The 18,450-nt window shown below is 51.8% G+C and overlaps 8 protein-coding genes across 8 annotated transcripts; 2 read left to right on the top strand and 6 right to left on the bottom strand.

The window, feature by feature from the left end:
- Window positions 1–226: 226 nt before the first annotated feature.
- Window positions 227–1,091, top strand: An01g11950 (uncharacterized protein; the record flags this gene model as incomplete). The annotated part of the gene is made up of 3 exons (XM_001389567.3): window positions 227–325; window positions 412–494; window positions 566–1,091. The coding sequence occupies 3 exons, from the start codon at window positions 227–229 to the stop codon at window positions 1,089–1,091; spliced, it is 708 nt and encodes a 235-aa protein (XP_001389604.1).
- Window positions 1,092–1,860: 769 nt separating this feature from the next.
- Window positions 1,861–3,577, bottom strand: An01g11940 (uncharacterized protein; the record flags this gene model as incomplete). The annotated part of the gene is made up of 2 exons (XM_059744440.1): window positions 1,861–3,020; window positions 3,259–3,577. 2 exons carry the CDS (start codon window positions 3,575–3,577, stop codon window positions 1,861–1,863), a joined length of 1,479 nt encoding a protein of 492 aa, XP_059603348.1.
- Window positions 3,578–5,764: 2,187 nt separating this feature from the next.
- On the bottom strand, window positions 5,765–7,201 carry An01g11930 (uncharacterized protein; the record flags this gene model as incomplete). Its single annotated transcript, XM_059744435.1, has 4 exons — window positions 5,765–6,788; window positions 6,903–6,939; window positions 7,015–7,076; window positions 7,128–7,201. 4 exons carry the CDS (start codon window positions 7,199–7,201, stop codon window positions 5,765–5,767), a joined length of 1,197 nt encoding a protein of 398 aa, XP_059603347.1.
- A 447-nt stretch (window positions 7,202–7,648) lies between these two features.
- On the bottom strand, window positions 7,649–9,260 carry An01g11920 (uncharacterized protein; the record flags this gene model as incomplete). Its single annotated transcript, XM_001389564.1, has 2 exons — window positions 7,649–9,172; window positions 9,246–9,260. The coding sequence occupies 2 exons, from the start codon at window positions 9,258–9,260 to the stop codon at window positions 7,649–7,651; spliced, it is 1,539 nt and encodes a 512-aa protein (XP_001389601.1).
- A 499-nt stretch (window positions 9,261–9,759) lies between these two features.
- An01g11910 (uncharacterized protein) lies at window positions 9,760–12,431 on the top strand (the record flags this gene model as incomplete). Its single annotated transcript, XM_001389563.3, has 4 exons — window positions 9,760–9,897; window positions 9,961–10,257; window positions 10,332–10,441; window positions 10,490–12,431. 4 exons carry the CDS (start codon window positions 9,760–9,762, stop codon window positions 12,429–12,431), a joined length of 2,487 nt encoding a protein of 828 aa, XP_001389600.1.
- Window positions 12,432–12,768: 337 nt separating this feature from the next.
- On the bottom strand, window positions 12,769–13,425 carry An01g11900 (uncharacterized protein; the record flags this gene model as incomplete). The annotated part of the gene is made up of 1 exon (XM_001389562.3): window positions 12,769–13,425. The coding sequence occupies one exon, from the start codon at window positions 13,423–13,425 to the stop codon at window positions 12,769–12,771; it is 657 nt and encodes a 218-aa protein (XP_001389599.1).
- A 294-nt stretch (window positions 13,426–13,719) lies between these two features.
- An01g11890 (hypothetical protein) lies at window positions 13,720–14,398 on the bottom strand (the record flags this gene model as incomplete). The annotated part of the gene is made up of 2 exons (XM_059744420.1): window positions 13,720–13,892; window positions 14,227–14,398. 2 exons carry the CDS (start codon window positions 14,396–14,398, stop codon window positions 13,720–13,722), a joined length of 345 nt encoding a protein of 114 aa, XP_059603346.1.
- Window positions 14,399–16,110: 1,712 nt separating this feature from the next.
- An01g11880 (uncharacterized protein) lies at window positions 16,111–18,016 on the bottom strand (the record flags this gene model as incomplete). The annotated part of the gene is given in 6 exon segments (XM_059744417.1): window positions 16,111–16,507; window positions 16,568–17,136; window positions 17,188–17,339; window positions 17,395–17,565; window positions 17,617–17,770; window positions 17,824–18,016. Coding segments are annotated over 6 exon segments (1,636 nt in total), but the record flags the coding sequence as incomplete, so codon positions are not given.
- Between the last annotated feature and the right edge of the window lie 434 nt (window positions 18,017–18,450).

The raw sequence follows: 18,450 nt of genomic DNA, 5'->3' as shown, positions 1-18,450 counted from the left end.
AGGCGGCGCTTACCGTTTGGCGCTTTTAGCGCTGGCCCGCCGATTTTTCGAGAACCGCATTTTGCTTCCATCATCGCCTCTCTCCCCTCCAGTCTAGACAGCTTCCTGCTCCGCGTTCTCCGGGCTTGATCGGTTTATTTGCCCGATTCTCGCTCTTCTTTGACCTTTACACTTAATTTCTTCCATTTTCAAGTTTCGCGCCGCGGTGTGCTAAACCCCCTTAGCCATGGACGAGGACTACTCTGCAGGCTCCGTGGACGCCGACCGCGAGATGACCAGGCTCTGGCGCACATGGCGGACAGTCTTTGAGATGCTTTTGGATCGTGTAAGAATTTTCTCCAGTTCCAGCTCCAGCGACGCTACAATAGCCACCCCGCGAACATTCCACTGACCGAATCCCCAAATCCACAGGGCTACGAGGTGACCGAAGATGAAGTCCAAATGCCTCTCCACGAGTTCAAGCAGAAATATTCCGACCCTCTAGGATACCCCGAGTATGCGCGCCTTCTATCCCATCCAATTCCCCCCAGTCAACTCCCATCTAACCCAAAATCCCATCACACAGCCGCAACAAGATGAAAATCAGCGCCCGGCCCACGGAAGCCATGCAAGCGAAATACACCCCCCTGCCCAGCAAATCCAACCCGAACCCCCAGCCCGACTGCGGTACCATCTACGTTGAATTCTGCCCGGACTCGACCGGCGTCGGCACCAAGCAAGTGCGTACCTTCAACCACTTCGTCGACGAGAACAACTTCCACACCGGCGTGTTCATCACCCAGACTCCGATCTCGCCATCCGCTGTGCGCCTGCTGAGCAGCATGCCCGGCCGCATCTGCGAGCATTTCCAGGAGCAGGATCTGCTGGTCAACATCACCCGCCACGAACTGGTCCCGAAACACGTCCTGCTTAGCCCCGATGAGAAGGCTCGTTTGTTGGAACGCTACCGTCTGAAGGAGTCGCAGTTGCCTCGTATACAGGTGTCTGATCCTGTTGCCAGATACCTGGGTCTGCGCAGAGGTCAGGTCGTGAAGATTATTCGGAGAAGTGAGACGGCTGGTCGGTATGCCAGTTATCGGTGGGTTATATAATCGCTGGATTGTTTTTTTGGGGGGTCCTGGGATGAGAGAACTGAGTTGTCTCCGATTATGGCGATATGCTTATTGCTGAGCCGGAGGTACAATCCTCATCTCCCTTCCCGACGCAGGTCCAGCAAAACGATCCAATGTGCCCTTCGGAAGAGTCTATCAAAGACACAGAAAACAAAGAACAGGAACAAGAAAAGAGAGGCTGGGTTGGAAGGAAACGGAGGGAGGAAAAGAAAGAAAAGAAAAAGAAAAATTTACCGAATACAGGCATCGGGCAGCATGGCGTAACGGCGAAAAATCTTCTCGAAAGTGTGTTTCTTAACGGGTGGTGTATGTGTGTATGTCTATGCTATGTCTCTTTTTATCTTCCGTTTTGACATTAAGGTGTGCTTCGGTTTCACCTCTATTCTCCAACTACAAGTATATCTATCTATCTACACAATTCATACAATGGCTGTACAAGATTAAATCGGATGTTATTAAGTTAAGACTAAAGTTTACATTGCCACAACAAATATCCTACATATATAACTAATCCATCATCATCATCATCATCCCCAACGCTAAGCTTACGTGCGCGAGCGCCATCAATGCACAGGCACACAGATAGTATCAGACCTTTTATTGGCCGGGTCTTGGTACTGCTCGGTCACCCAAGACGAAAAACCAAAAGGTAAGAATCTACAGTCATATACTCATCCAAATACGTAGCACGTCGTGATCATCGTTAATCATTTCGAGCATCCTCGGGCCCAACAGGACAGACCATCAATCACCGTCTGGACAGCAATCTCCCCACATCCTGGAGCTCAACCTCGTTCCCTTCCATGATAGGCGCTGACACATCAGCCTGAGAGCGGTAAGAAGGGACGGGTGAGTCCGGAGGATCACTGAAGTGGACACTGGAGCCGCGACGGCGATTAGAAGACGAATGGGAGTTACTGCGCAGACCTCCTGGGCGGGAGAAGTTGGGCGAGGAGGAAAGAGGTACTTGGTGGGACGGGATGGATGAGGAGGTGGTATTGAGATGAAGTGTTCGGGCTGGTCCTCCAGTATCCTGAACGAAGGCGTTGCTTGCCCCGCTGGCATAATGTGAATATTGCGGAGTTGGGGCGCTGGTGGGAGAGGTCGGGGGATGATTGTTTAGAAGGCTACCGACATCGAAGATCCGGAGGTTGGTGGTATCTGTCGAGGATGATTTGCGCGGTGTCTTGTTGGTTTCAATGTACTCGTGCGGACTGACTTTGATGTCCAAGCTTCCCGTGCTGGAGGCTTGGTCGTCTTCACTGCCACCAGAGCGCTGGTTGAAGGACCAGTTGGGGTCTAAAGTTCCCGCACGGGCTGTCAGTGGATGGATCGGCATCGCAATAGGTGCAGGACGGGGCGTTTTCGTGTCTGCGGAACATAATGACGGGTCCAGTCGAATACCCAGATCTGCAGCAAGATCGGAATCACTTCCCCACTGGTGGTGGGTGATGGTTTGACGTCGCACGGAGCTGTGATCCATGCTTTCGCTGACGGAGGCTGATCCTTGAGCCTTTTTGAATTTGTTCTTTTTGGCACCTCTATCACGCACGAATGAGCCTATGATGACAGCGTTTGAGACCGCCGTGGCGGCTAAGATTTCCAAAGACGCGACAAGCGATCGGTATTGCTGTGAGCCATCGTTCCAGATGACTGAGGGCACTCGATAGCATGTGATTCCAACCAGAATCAGAGACAGAGCGAACAGGATCACGAGGGAGATTTTGCGTTTCAGAGGCATGTGAGTCATCACGATGAAAGGAATCGGGAAGGAGACTAGGAGCAGATCGGTCATCACATCGCAGGATCCCATTGTTATCAGGTTGGCATAGCCGAGGCGACAACGTGGACCTGGGTCGGGCACAACTTGCCAGTAATGGTCGAAGGGCTGGCATTCAGCGAGAGTAGCTATGATCACTGCCAACAATGTCGATGCCAGGAAGTAGTAGATGAATTTGAGGAAGATTCGGAGGGAACGTCGCCAGATCTTGCCTGCCACTCGCTTGAGAAATTCGCATACTGTGAACTTGGCTATCCAGATGCTAAGCGCATGAGGACGGTTAGAGCTGGTCCCAAAAACACCCGGCGAGAAGAGGGAGGACTTACAAGATAGCATAGAAGATGCGCGCAACAAGAACGAACTTACTGCCAATGACTCTATGGTGGATGTCTTCGGCAGACAAGCCCACGGTCTTGGTATTATTGGTACCCCAGATCAAGACGACATGCACGCATGCCATGCGAATCAATAACGGGATGACGCTCAGCATCATCACCTTATCTTCCCGGAAGAAACGCTCGGTCCGAATATAACGACCACAAACCCGGACAACGATGATGGCTACCGAAAAAGCCGTAGCCCACCAGCTCACGAGCAGAGTGGGATTATTTTGCTCCTTGGTCCGGGGATCAGGAGGGATATCGGAAAAAATCCCACGCGATTCAAGCATCCACTGTACATTCATGGCCGCTGTGCCACCTCCGAAGAGGGGCCAGTGAAGTGGAAGCAATCCCAAAAATCAAATAGAGGTTTCCCAGTAGTTTCAACAGCAGTGAATATGAAGCCGTGGTGTTCTTTCGTACATTCACATCGTTCAAGACCGGGATCGGTACCTGATAGGCACGTGCCCTACTCCGGATTTGGTGTGGGGAAGCCAGCTCAACAAAGGAACCGGAAAGTTACGATGGTCGATGTCAAGGACACCCGAGAGACAAGGTGGAGATGGCGATCGGCAAGAGTGCTGCTAAAGGTGACAAGAGCTTTCCTTCTTGAGTGGACGTGAGTGTCCCTGTTGTTAAGAATGTAACAACGACGATAGTAGTAAGAAGCTCGGACGCGCTCTGTGAATTTGCGGGGAAGGCTTGAGGCTTCTCTCGCCAACCAGTCTGTTCGTTGAAGTATCAATGTAGAAAAGGGCCAAGTACACCGCCGTTCTGACGTCGATTGTAAGTAATTATAAGAGTAAGCAAGACTTGGGACAGCAAGTCGAGTCAGCGAAGTAGTATTTTGCGACCAGATTGCGCGATGAGCGCCGAGTCAAACAAGAGGGTTAGAGATAACACACGGGGACGTCTGCCACTGGCACTTTTATCTTAACGGTGAAGCATAATATATTAAAGCTCTCATGGCGAAAATCCGCTAGACTTGGGATGGGCCTACGGGTCATGGCGCCTCGATAAACTTCGCTGGGGCAGCGGAAGATAACGTAGACGGGAACGGTGGGCGCCGGATGTAGCCATGGAGGCTTGGGAACTTACCAGGTGCGCGAAATGACAGGGGAATTACCGGAGAAAAAGAACCAAGATAACTTGGAGCGTTGGACCAGCCAGAGAGGAGCGATAGAGCAGGGAAGAAAGCTACTAGTAACTGGTGCCTAGCTCACCCATGGCGTCTAAAACAGCCAATGAACAGGAATGGCTGGATGGACGGATACGAAGCCATCGTCCAGCTCACGAGATTGCTTGTGATATGGGAGTTTGCCACATGATTTGCAGCTGATTTCGGGCACGATCGTGTGGGTGGACAGTCTTCGCAGCGTCATGATTCCTGCGAAGTGGGGATTATCGTCCCATAGAGAGAGTGTGTGTGCGAGTGAGGAAAACCAGAGGTTATCCGCGGCCGATAGGCCGATGATCAGTCGATGCGCCGGGACCAACACCAATCACCGAAATTGCTTATCCATGGGAAGGTCGGTACTGTGGACAAGCAACGACAGCAGCAGGTCGCAGCAGTAGCCGTGGCAGCAGCTGGAAATGATAAGCCCCTGATAGGGCGACTGTTCAGGCCCGCTTACTGACAGCGTACATTAGCTGGGCGGAGCTAAACATGGGGGTGGGAGTGGACACACGAACCTTTGGGTTACTTCTTACTCCCCTCACAGCAGGAGCTAACAAGCAGGAACCACACCAAACAAACGATTAAGAGAGAAGCGACGGATTGGATAAGGAGACAGACGGAGACTGTCTGAGCGCCAAATCTTAAAACAAAGCAACGTCCAAGTGTCTGTCTCCACTGCTTGACTGCCTTCACTCAGTCGATCCATATGGCTTGATTCAAATCCCTCAAATATCTCCCAGTTGGGTTCTCTATACCTCAGAATGACCTCTCCAGCATATTCCCAAATCCATCAGGCACTTATTAGACCGATCATCTTCATTACACGTGAGATACTGGGGGATGGACAGAATGGACATATACGCGCAGAACCGAAGAAAAGCAAAGATGTCAAGGCACCGGTTTATCTCCGTTCCAGCGTGATTCGTTCTCTCTCTCTCTCTAGTTACTTCTTCCCCTCCATGGATGGCCAAACCAGGGATTCCTTGAAACTTTGAACAGAGATAAGGCGTACTACTTACTTTGCCTACGGTCGGAACCGATGCGCGCCTGGCGATTTGTCGGTGTCCCGACCGGTCGATGCCGAGAGCACGCCAACTGCCAGGGGATCAACTCTCTCTCGTGGCCCATAAGCAGCCAGATCCATGCAATGAAAGGCTCAGGAAATTCTCCTTCTCGAATGATAAGGGATCTCGAACTTTGATTGTTCTGATCTATCTATGTGTCTAAAATATCCAGTAGTGCTCAAAATGTACAATAACCAGCGGTCATGAAAGTCTAGACGCGACGAATGCTGATAAGCCTAGTTCTGGCTCATCTACTCCCTCAGGGACTGAATGTCCACCCCCTTGAGAATGCCGTCCAGGACCACCCGCAATTCCTGCAAGAACTTGGTGACTTCCTGCTCGGTTCCTACGGTGATTCGCAGGCAACCCTCGCAGCCAAGTTCCTTGCCACGGAACCGCACCACCACTCCCCTCTTCTCGGCCATGGCCTCGTAAGCAGCCAGCGCGGTCTTGTTGCTAGGCTTGCCGCCCTCGCTAGCCGGCTTATCTAGCATCTCGACCAGGAGGAAATTGGCTTCTTGGCCGCCAAGGAAACGGCCGACACCCGGAATCTTGGGCAGCTCCTGCACCAACCGGTCCCGCTGGACAATAATCTTCTCCCGGTACTTCTTCATAACCGCCATGTTGGTCGGAGAGAGAGCCGCCGTGGCAAGTGCGCTGGTTGGGCTAGAGATGTTGTACGGGGCCTTGAGGCTGTTGAGGAGAGTTGCAATCGGAGGACTCGTGAACGCAACACCCAGGCGGATACCCGCTAAACCGAACGCCTTGCTCAGCGTTTGCATAACCACCAGGTTGGGCCACTCAGTAACCCATTCAGCCAGACTAGAGCCCTCAGGAGCAAAGTCAATGTACGCCTCGTCGACAACCACCACTCCGTTCCACGTCGGGTGCTCCAGCACCTTCTGAATATCGGACTTCTTGATCAGGTTCGCGGTGGGGTTTCCGGGAGAGCAAATGTAGGCCATCTTGATCGAGGGGTCTGCCGCAAGCGCCTCGTTGATCTTCTCCGGCTGCAGTTGGAAGCCATTGTCCACATCCAAAGGCACCTTCACAATTTCAATATCGTTCACTTGTGCGCTGACACCGTACATGCCATATGTGGGAGGGCAAGTGAGGATCTTATCCTTGCCAGGAACACAGAAACATCTCAAAAGCGCATCGATGGCCTCGTCCGATCCAACACCGACGAAGAGGTTCTCGGGCCCAAGGTCCTTCTGGGTGTGGGTGTGGGTGTTGCGCAGCTGGCAGAAAAGCTTCTTCAACTCGACCTGGTGACTGACACACGACTTCTTTTAGCAATCCAACAGCAATTCAATAGCAAAATGTATAAGAGACAGGTGGGTTGGTGGTGAAGGACCTTGTGCGAGCGAGGGGACGAGCGAGACTTACGGATCCGGATAACGGTTCAGACCCAGGAAATCAATTTCTGGCTTGGTAGAACCCGTCGACGATCCCGTCACAGTAGACTCTTGCAGAGCACCTTCAGGATTGAGGGCAAGACCGGGGCCGTAGGCGTTCTCGTTGGCGTCGAGCAAGACGTTCGTCCCATCATCTTTGTAGTCACTGACTCATTAGTGCCTTCGTCGCAGTCTAGCGGAGACGGGGGAAACACACTCTCTGGCGCACCGGTAAGGCTGCAATTTGAGGATATTGGGCCGCGCGCATTTGGCGAGATCGAATGGAGCCATTGTGTACAGATTGATATGTGATGAGCGAGAGTATGGTGGTGGGGAGAGGAAGAAAGAATGGCCAGGCGGGGAGGGAGTCACCGGTGGCGGGGAAGTTGATCGGCGGAACACCCGGTGTCGGCGGGTGTGTCGCTCCAGGTACTGCGGCAATGATTATGAGTATAAAAATGGTGACACAGACAGACAAGTCTTAAACCACTATTGTACAGTTTGTTATTCATCTATCTATCCTTTCTCTTTATGTAATGCTCCAGGCCTTCTATATACTGTCTGCGGTCCTTGATTTTCTTAATCATTGAGGACTCTCAAGATGACATACTAGATACACATATGACTACCAATGCCGTACAAGCAACAACGCCTCAAATGCCTTCAGACAGATGTCGTCTAGGGTTGCCCATGTCCTCCAGGGTCGAGAGTGAGCAATCATGCTTTAGTCATAAGTTTCTATTCTTCAGCAGCATCGGAAGTCTTGGCCTTTTGGCCAGACTTCTTGTATTTATCTTGCTTCTCGCGCAAGTATCGCCAGGTTCGGCTGACCCCCGAGGTGAGCAGTCCCTTCGCCGATTGCACGGTGCTGGGCCAGCGGATGGTCTTTGCAATTGTAGTCTGTACCTCTTTCGTGAGGCTCTTGTCATCAGCGATCCGCTGTTCAAATGGACCTCCTTGCCTCCGACGCACTAAATCGGAGTCGTTGTTGTTGCTCTCCTTCATCATCTTGTCGAACTCGACCCGAGGGATCTGATAACGGGTTTGGTACTGGAAGTAGAGCTTCTCACGGAAAGAGTCCGGCAGACGGCGAACCATGTTACCGCGCTTGACCGGATCCATATCCTGAGTAAGGCGCACGTTGGCTTCGGGATCATCGATCCAATCGCCCTCCGTGCAACGCTTATCGTTGAACGTAACATTGGGCAGGTTCTCAATAAGGGGCGCATATAGTCGCCGGAAGTTAGCCATCTGCGACGACACGATGTTGTTCACCTTGCGAGGATCTTCCGCTGGCAGTGCCATGCGAAGATCGCCCATGTAGCTCATGCTTGCAATGGTACTGTACAGTTGAAACTCGGTGAACTCAGCCGGGAGCAGCAGTAGAGCTACTCGGACGGCGGATAGCAAGTTCATTTGATTGGCCAGTCGCACCTTCGGGTGGTCACGCAAGATCTTGACTGGCTTTTGCAGCCGTCCAGCAAGATACAAGGTATCCCATTGGCTGAGATCCCGGCACAGTGTGTCAAGATTCACGACCCCATATTTGATTAGTGTACCATTCACGGTGATGTAGGGGTTAAAGTAGACCCCGGCGCCAATTCGATCCTGCACTTGGGATACCATGTAAGAGCCCAGGGATCCCAGGCCAGAGTAATGGTCTCGATGCTGGTGAAGATTCAAAGAGTGCCAATGTTGGGAGTATGATACCCCGAAAATGAAATCAATCATTTTACCTTGCCCCTGCTGCATGTTCTTGATGGCTGCTGGGGCCGACGGGTGGCATTGACTGGAGCCAGGCGCACTGCCTGTCTGTTGGAAGACACCGGATCCATAGGCAAATGCATATCGAATCGGAGCTCGGAACTGCCAAAGAATCTGACGCAAGGCTTCTTTGAATTCCTGGTTGATCACCATATGCTGATTGACCCCGAAGTCTTTGGAAGGTAGCTCCGAAAACGCGGAGATCGAGAGGTCCGGATTCGCATCCCAGTCGCCGGGATCCGACCGCTGTGAGGAGGTAGAGAAGGAGGCTGAAGACGAGGGAAGCAGAAGTCCACGGTCTGTGGAGGTCGATTGCGAGGTTAGGACACCATGGGAAGAGGATCGGTTCGAAGGAGAGGAGATGCCATGAGGTGATGAAGTCGAGTAGGGGTCAACCGAGAAGGAACGAAAAGAACCCGGGATGCGCGCATGCCGCGGGAGAGACGGGTTGATCGAACGCAGGCGCACATAACCTGAGTTCGTGTTCAATAGGAATGTCTAGCAAGGTAGCCGTTAGTCTCTAGCGGGTGATGCACTCCGAGGGTCTAGGCATCCCGGTGTCTCTTCTTACAGTAGCTTGGCGCATTGTCGCGATTCCACTAAGGGAAGGATAAGTTGAGCACAGCGAGGGCTGTAATTAGAAATCAAGTCAAGAATCATCTGAGAACGACCGCCTTAGACCATACTTCCAAACCGATACAGATTGGGAGGAAGGTAAACAGAGGGCGAGCAGGAGTGGAGAGGAGACTGGGGGGGGATGGCTCCGACAACAAATGTTCACAATAATGAGGGTCTGACGTACTCTTCGGCAGGTGTTCTCGGCCTGTTCGATTGCAGCCCGGATGAGGAAAGTGCCCGACTTCGCCACGATCCCGACCCCAGACACTCCCAAACCAGTCAAGCCACATCTTGCAGGTCACGTGGGATCGTTCCTCCGCGGCGCGTTTCGGAGACCCAAACAACGCCGTAAACAAGAGTGTGACGGCGGGCGCAGGCCTCGAACAGCAACTCTCGCGCTTTAGTCGATTACAGCTCGATTTGACCCTCGATTTCACCACTCCCCATGTCCTGAAATTCTCGCAGCCATGGCCCAGGAAATGGAGACCTTTGCCGCTCGCCTCGCCAGTTTCGATCGGGTGTTGTATCCCGAGAAACGGAGGTCATCCAGCGCGAAGTCTGCGAAACCGATCGCTTGGCCGCATAGCCGGCCATCTCCCGCTGAGGTATGGTGTTTTGCACCTGCAACTCAAGAAATGCACAATTGCTGATATGTCACACGGTCATAGCTTGCGCATGCAGGTTTCTTCTACAACCCTTACGAAACGAACCCCGATAACACAACATGCTTCCTGTGCCGCAGAGCACTAGACGGTTGGGAGGAAGATGACAACCCCATTACAGAGCACCTCAAGCACACCCGGGATTGTGGCTGGGCTATTATGATGGACATCCAACAGCACAGTTCTAATCCTGCTGAGATTGAGGATCCCACAAGCGAGCGGATAGCGCAAGCCAGGCAAGCCACATTTGGCGAATCATGGCCGCATGACGGGAAGCGAGGCTGGTACTGTCAATCCGACAAGGTATGTTGAGCGCTGCTACTACACCTGCTGTATTGGTTCCACTCGGGGAATCTAACTGTTGCACTGCATTACAGATGGTGGAAGGTGGATGGTACTTCTGTCCGAACGAAGAGAGCAACGACTTGGCCACCTGCCCATATTGTAAACTGTCTCTGGATGGCTGGGAACCTAAGGATGATCCATTGTGAGTCTGCGTTGCTCCTTCCTTTCCAACTATCGCTAATTTGATCAGTGATGAACACTATCGTCGCTCGTCGGATTGCTCCTTCTTTGTCTTTGCCAAACCCGCTGGAAAGAAAGGGAAAGGTTCCCGGTCCAAGAAGGCTCGTGTTTCGAAGGCTTCTCGTCTATCCACACAATCTACCGCATCGGAAGCGCCAGTATCTGAGCTAGACGACCCGATAGACCAGAGTACCCTGTCCCAATCAACTACAAAAACGAAATCCTCGAAGAAATCTTCCAAGTCCAAATCAAAGACAAAGTCCAAGAAGGAAGAAACAGTAGACGTTGACAGTCAGATGGACGTCGATACAACCGATTACAGCCAGCCCGAGCCCAAAAAGACGAAACGCACTAGGGGAAAGAAGAGAACTAGTGACGACCTCAAGGACGAGGCCGACGTTGTGGACTCTGAGACGGTGGAAAAGCCCGAAAGACCGGCCAAAAAGAGAGCCACCAAGTCACGCAACAGCACACAGCAGGAATACGACAGCAGCCTAGAGGCCGTTAGGGAAGATGCACAGGTAGAGGAACCTCTTGTCGAAGAAGAGAAGCCAAAGAAGAACCGTGGAACGAAGAAGAAAACAACATCCAAGAGCCGGAAAGTCTCCACAGATTCGGCCATCTCGAGAGCCGCGTCTGAGGTTCCTCCCAACCATGAGCAAGATGCAGCAATGGATGTCGACCAAGATCTGGAGAAGCCCGGTGAAGAGCCAAGCGAGGAGCCTCAGCCCAAGCCGTTGAAAAAGTCCAAGTCTAAATCCAAGAAGAAGGCCAAGGCGGAGCCGGAGCCGACAAATGAAACGGTAGAGCATAGCGCAGACATGGGGCCGCAGGAAGAGGCGATGCCAGAGCCTGAGAAGGCTCCAGAACCGAAACCGGAACCACCAGTCGAAGAGGTACAGCAGGCCCGACGCACAAGCAGACGGCAAAGCGCAAGAGTCTCCGATAAGCTTCGGCAAAGTAGCCATGACCAAGAGCCACCCCAGTCCGTCATACAGCCAGGGCCGGAACCTACGACTGACGCTGTGGCCGACGCGAAGCAACAAGAGTCATTCATCTCTGTGGAAATTCCAGCAATGAACTCAGAGCAGGGCGTCGGTGCAGCTCAGAATATCAAGGAATCTAAGAAGACGAAGAAAAAGGCTTCAGCGGAGAAGCAGCGAGCTTCCAAACACGCAGAACAGAAGGTTGATGTAGATTTTGACCACGAAGAGAGCCACACCAAGGCTGAGAACAAGGCGACAGACGGGCCAGAACAACAGCCTGACACCCCACAACAACTTGAGCAAGAAAAGCCTCAAAGTCAGACCCCAGATCAGCCATCTGCTCGACGCAGATCATCTCGGGTTCCTCCAAAGACGGTGGAAAGATACAGCGATATTCCCAGAGAGAAGCAGTATGCCAGGTCATTAGCAGAATCTCGAAACTCCCATATCGACCCAGCGCCGGAAGAGAGCCATCAGCCGGAGCAATCTGAGCCAGCTACGGTGTCGCCTCTTCCCTCGCCTTCTAAGAGCACTCTGTCACTGTCGCCGCAATCTTCCGACGCCGAGAATCAGCCACCGTCTCTGAAACCGTCTGTGAACCGGGCGCCAGTAGGGTCGCCTTCTAAGCAGGTTCGAATTCCACTTGCAGCCAGCACCCCCTCCCCTTCCAAGCGAGGGCCAAATGCGAATTCCCTGAACACATCCCATCCGTGGACTCCCATCGATATTGACGGAATTATCTTGGCTGGAGGTGACAAGGAAAACATCGACTTTGGCGGTTTACATAGTTTCAAGGGCGACTTGACAAGCCCTGAGAAGAAGATGACCGTTGAGGAATGGATCAAGTGGAACGCGAAGAACGGAGAGGAGAAGCTCAAGCAGGAGTGCGAGAGGCTGGTCAGCCAGTTTGAACGCGAGGGTGCTCGAGCTATGCGGGTGTTGGAAGGCATAGAATGCATAGATTGATCGAATCACTTGGGTATTATCTGTTAGGAGTATGCGGGTCGGGCAATGGGCATTGGAATAGGTACTTGGGTTCCTCTTGTTTTTCAGTGGTACAATATTTTTGCCGCAATCTCTGTTGATAACGGTGCAGTCGGTATATGCTTATGGGATTTTTGCGCTTTCTGATGCGACAATGATATTCTCTCTTGTTTGGATAAAACGGAAATTTGCGATTAATGAATTCTCCAGCTCCAAACGCCATGGGTATACTGCAGCTTTCAGCCCTGATAAACCATCCCATCTATGACCATATTTTCCGAAACAGACCATGCACATGCCCAAGCTCACCCACATGAGCTTACGCAATAATCCCCAACCTGCCCTCCCAGCTCTCATCCTCCTGCTTGATCCCATCGCCCCCCTTACGACGCTTCTCATTCCTCTTCCTCCTCTTCTCCTCCCTCTCCTTAGCATCCTGCTCCTCCCGCTCCTTCAGCCTCTCCCCAAGATCCAACTGCCAAGCCCGTCTCTCTTCCTCCTCGCGCACCCGCTTCCGATACGCCAACATCCTCAACCTCTCCCGCACATCCTCCACCGTAGCCCTCGTAACCTCCCCGCTCTGCCCCGTTGCAATCAAATGCTGCTTGCTATTCAAATGCTCCACAAGCTGCAAGTTATCCTTAAACGTCAAATCACAGTCCGAGCAGTAGAATCCAGCACCCCGACCTCTCTTTCCGATCGCTGACCCCGACGCGACAATAGTCGTCTTGCCAACCATCGAAGCGACATCGAGTCGCTCTTTGCGCGATGTCGTGGCTTCAAGTTGGCTGTAATCCACCGGCGCGTGCCATTTCTTGCCTAGGAGTTTGGCCTCATACCGGGCTTTGGATTCTTCCTTACGCTTGGCTTCGTCATCGGCGGCTTTTTTGGCGTATTCTTCGCGGTCCCAGGTTTTGCGGAATGCGGTGTCCGAGGAGGGCGTGCCGTAGGCGGAGGATTGCTTGTTGTTGCTCATGGTGATTGTGGGGAGGTACCCTATTGGGTACTGTTTATGGAAGATGGGGTTTGGTCCTGGGGTGTGTGTATGCGTTTATTGATTGAAGTTGATAGCTTGATATTCAGTTGATGTCGATAGTTATCGGAGGCGAAAAGCCGATGGATGGAAGCTTGCCGGCAGAAAAGGCAGGCGGTGGGCAAAGCGGGGTGGATGGATCTGCAGGACATCCCCGGATCTTACTTCTTGTTATTGTTTCCCCTTTCTCCATCGCTGCACTTATCTTGGTGTATATTGGCAGTGTCGACACGAAGTCTAGACTTCTATTTTTAGGGAACTCTGAATCTTGTCAATGGATTGGTTATCCAGCTTTAGCAGGACGATCGCTCTTGGACTACATCCTAGCTCGGTTTTAAAGTGCTTGAAGCATCTCAATTCTTTGCCGCCTAGTCTCGTATAGCCACAATCAGGCATCATATTTTCAGCGCCTAGGCAACAATTTAAGCGCCGCCAACAATTCACCAAGGCAACCAAATATTCGATTATATTAAGGTGTCTACAGCATCCAAGCAATAGGACGATATTCATTCAGCATCACAGCTTGGTCACAATCCATATCCTCATAGACTACTTTCGCTTCATCCATCTTACATCTACATCACACTACCCTCCACACAAACAAATAACACACACAATGGATTCCTCATCGCTCCAAGAAGCCCCAGCTATCCCTTCACTCAATCTGATGGACCTCCCCACAGAACTCCATCTACATATCTCCACATATCTCCCTTACCCAGATGCACTAGCATTGAAACACACCTCTCGTCATTTCTACTCTCTCGTCTACACCGGGGTCCACCTGAAGGTCGACTGGTTTGTGGAACGCTTTTCGCAGAAACTCGATTGTCCAATGGAGAAATGCTCGTTCCGGACGGACGAGGCGTTCTGTAACAAGACAATTCGAGTGATCATGGAGCGCAGAAGACGGCATCTGGAGTGTCGGGCACAACCGGGTGGGTGCCTGGTCATTGAGGGGAGGACTTGTCAGAAGGATCTGCTTCCATTGTGGATGAAGAAACGGGGTCGTTGGGAGATGGTCAGGTCTTTTGGGAATGAAGGTTGGTTTGCATCTGAACGTATCGCTTGAGATTATGAGCTAACATGCTTGCAGCTTTGATCCACGGGCTTATCTTTCTCTGTGTGTTTTTGCTTTGGAATATGAGTGCAAGGTGAGTTGCCTTATCGGTATAGAATTTAATCTCAATCATACTAACTCTGTCAGGCTTTTTAACCGCGCGGTGGTGGCAGTATAATGGCGGCCATTTATACGTCCAACAGCTCTTCAGTTGCCTAACATGATGCAACTTATTGGATACTCAACGGGAACTCATGTCGGTAGCAGCTGGCTGCTACTTTGCACGATGCACTGATACGACATCTACGAGGAAACGACGACACGAAGCACACATCCAGGGGAGGATATACCTGGGTCAGCCATGTAATACATAATCATCTGAAAGCAATATATGATATACATCTACCTTCATCCCATACAAGATCTATGGTCGGGATTTCCCGATCGTAATAACCAGTTCAAACACCATAGCTATCCAAAGCAAGCAGCAAATACGCCCACAACCCATCTATCCCTACCCGAAAACAAACTCCCAAGCAACAAATCACGCTAAACAGCCATAACCATAGCCATCGTCATCATCACCCAGGAACACCCTAGTAGTAGTAATACCATCCCTACACATCCAACACCTCGCAAACCCCACCAGTCATCCCCCAAACCAGAAAAGAACAAACCCCCATCAATCACCCCCCAATAGTACACAACCTCATCGCCCCAGCAACATCCTCAACCCTCTCCACGCATCTTGCTCCCCCCCTCCTCCTCCTTTGTCTTCCAGTAGTAGCCCCACCGCCCCTTCCCCTCCCCTCCGGTATCCTCGGAAGCACACTATTATTCAGTTCCTCGATCATGGCTTCAAGTGTCGCGAGATCGGTTTCGATGCTTTGTTGGGAGCGCGGGAGGGATATTGATCCTGAATCTGATCTTGAGGTGGGGGTTGGTGATGGTGGTGGTGATGGTAGGGTCATTGTGTTCTTGGTATAGTATGGTATAGTATAGTATGGTAGTGGCTGTGGTGTGGTATAAATGTGTTCGGAGGGCAGAGGTGGACAGATGGATAAAGGTTAAAGTAAGTTAAGTAGTAAGGAATGTCAGGTAGTAGTAGAGTTAGTTGACAGACAGTGAGTGGTAGAAATGCGGGGGGGTACCAGTACTATAAGGATGGGTGGGTTCTGGCATGTAGATATAAGGCTATTTATTAGGTATTAGGTATATAAGTAGTAGTAAATAGTGGCTGGGCGATTATCATGTTTCATCGCCTTCTTCCGTTTAACTAGTAACTATTAGTTAACTTCAAGGCTCAGGAATGGGGCTGGATGAGTCAGATGGTGTCACGCTGATTGTACGGTGATTTGGTTGAAGGGTGTTGGTGTCGCGGTTACCTAGACTAACTGGGTAGTTTTGACTTGTCTGCCTAATTCTCTACCCGTGATAACTAAGGAATAAGTAACATCTGACAAACTAAATATTCGACGCCCGACGGGATATGCCCCCAACTACTCGGTAATCAAATCATGCATGATCTGACAAACACTATCGATCAGCATGCAAGGAACTCATCTGCTTCAAAACTTCACCTGACTGAGTTCCTCCGCGTGACCCTTTTCCCACGGGAATTTGGCCTCCAACGCCTGCAGCAGCGCCTCGTGCTGCTGACTTCGGGGCTTAATGCCCACCTCGAACGGCGCCACGTGACTGATTGCTCCGGTCAAGAACTTCGGCTCTACGTCCACTTCCTTACCGTTTTTGATGGCCTTAGTGAAGCGATATACGGCCAGCGACTGCGCAATGCTCAGGTAGATGTTGGCATCTGCCAGTGTGCGGCCGGGACAGATACGACGGCCGAACCCGAAGGCGAGGAGATGGGGGTCGCGTTCGGGAGTGTGGTTCTCAGTTGCTAGAAATCGTTCTGGCTTGAAGGCCATTGGATCGGGATAAACATCTGGGTCGTGAGTGAAGGCCCTGGAGAGGTATTAGATATAGACTTCGACCATTGACTGGAGGAAGAGGGCTAGGTCTCACCATTGATTCGGCAGGATCTGGGAGCCTTTGGGGATAAAGTAGCCTTCGCACATGTCATCCTCCGACGAGCAGTGCGCAACTCCCATTGGAAGCACGGAGTGCCAACGGAGGGATTCTTTGACCATTGCGTTGATATAAGGGAGGTTGTCGCGATCGTCGAAGCCGGGAAGACGGTCTGTTCCAACAACTCGGTCGATTTCTTCCTGTGCCTTTCGCTGTACGTCCGGGTAGAGAACCATCGCAAGGAAAAGTCCGCCCATGGTGGAAATGGTCTGGTATGTAATTAGATACGGCTTACGGGGTTCAGAGGGTAGTGCTTGCCGTGTCGGATCCTCCACCGTACATTGCCGCGGCTGACCATTTCATGACAACCTCGTCAAAGGAGCCTGGCTCTGGGACACCCTTCTCCTCGATTAAGCCGGATATATAAGATGGCGCGTGCTTCTTCTGCGACATCTGGTACCGGACAAACTCGTACGGTTGACAGTTCCAGGCTCGGGCGCTTTCTCGGAAGGTCTCTGCAACGCGTGCAAATGTGGCACCTGGGAACCAGGTCGGAATGTGCCTCACTAATCATCCGGTTAGCCGTATCCTTTCGTCGGGTGAGCTACAGTTCATACAGAATGGAACGAAATCCACTAGCCACACCCCGGGAACAAGGGCCGCGCCGAAATTGCCCATTGCCCGGCCTATAAGATCCACCAGTGGGTCATCCCCATGTGGCACAACACTGTATCCATATGCTAGTTTCAGGATGATTGCTGCTGCTTGTCTGTATATAGTCGTTAGCACCGGTGCATTTCCAGGAGCTAATATGGCAGACATACTTCCGTATGTGGTCTTGCAACCCTTCGGGGTTATCACGCACCCGAACCAGGAAACGACCAACTTCAGCCTCCTGAATGTAGTTGAACCGCGCAACAGAGTTGTTTGATCCAATTTGTTGATAGAATAGCTTCCGCTCAGCACGAACTCGCGGGTCATTGTTGTTCCTCATGCTGAAGATATCCTTGAACCCGGACCTAGCCAGCTGTTAGCAGCGAACTAACCTTCCCGGGGCGGTGATTGCGAACATTTCGATAAATGTTAGGCTAGGTCGATCTGAGTGTATAACTGAACGCTTCTCCATCAACTCAACTGCAATACGGGCATCGTTAACGATTATGAGGGTCTCTCCAAAGACCTGTACCGAACTGATAGGGCCTATGGATATCGTTAGCCGTGACTAGGCACGTGAGTGTCGGTATTATACGTACCATAGATCTTCTTGTGTTTATACCAATGCAGCCAATCTGCTTCTCCCTTGGATGGTAGGTCGAGCAGGTTCCCGATGATCGGCTTTGGCTTGGGGCCCGGGGGGAGTGGGGCCAGAAACTTCTTGCGAGTCAAAAAGGACTTGAGAATAAGAAGGCCGAGCAGGCCAGTGATGGCTCTCACTAGCAGGGACATGGTTCAGTAGACCGTCAACGTGCTGGCCTCGATGAGAAGAGCAGAACTGGGTCCTTTTGAGGGGCGTGCCTTCATAAGTATAGCGAAGCGTGCATCCTTGTCCGACGCTGCAGGATATATTGAAATATCATATGTTTCGGGGTTGAGAGGGGGGCGTGCATACACTGTCCTCCTCCTTCCAGCCGTATCAACGTAGGAGGTGATAGCAGACGCATAGCTGAGCGTCAGGTATATGCAAGGCTGCCGAAGACCCCATCTATGACAGGGTATACATTGGCTGCGATTGTCTGCCGTGATGATGATTGCCATCCATGAAGCTCATGACTCGGTGATCGGCGTGGAATGGGAGGCGAGAACGAGCTGATCTAGCCCGGTCGCCGTTAGAACGAGAATGCGCGATGCCATAGCCCTGCTCGGCGCATCTGCTGGTGAGA

This window comes from Aspergillus niger (genome assembly GCF_000002855.4).
Source record: "Aspergillus niger supercontig An01".
In the NCBI taxonomy this organism is placed as follows: Eukaryota; Fungi; Ascomycota; class Eurotiomycetes; order Eurotiales; family Aspergillaceae; genus Aspergillus; species Aspergillus niger.
Note: the sequence above shows the minus strand (reverse complement) of the source record. Positions and strands in the feature narration are given on the sequence as shown.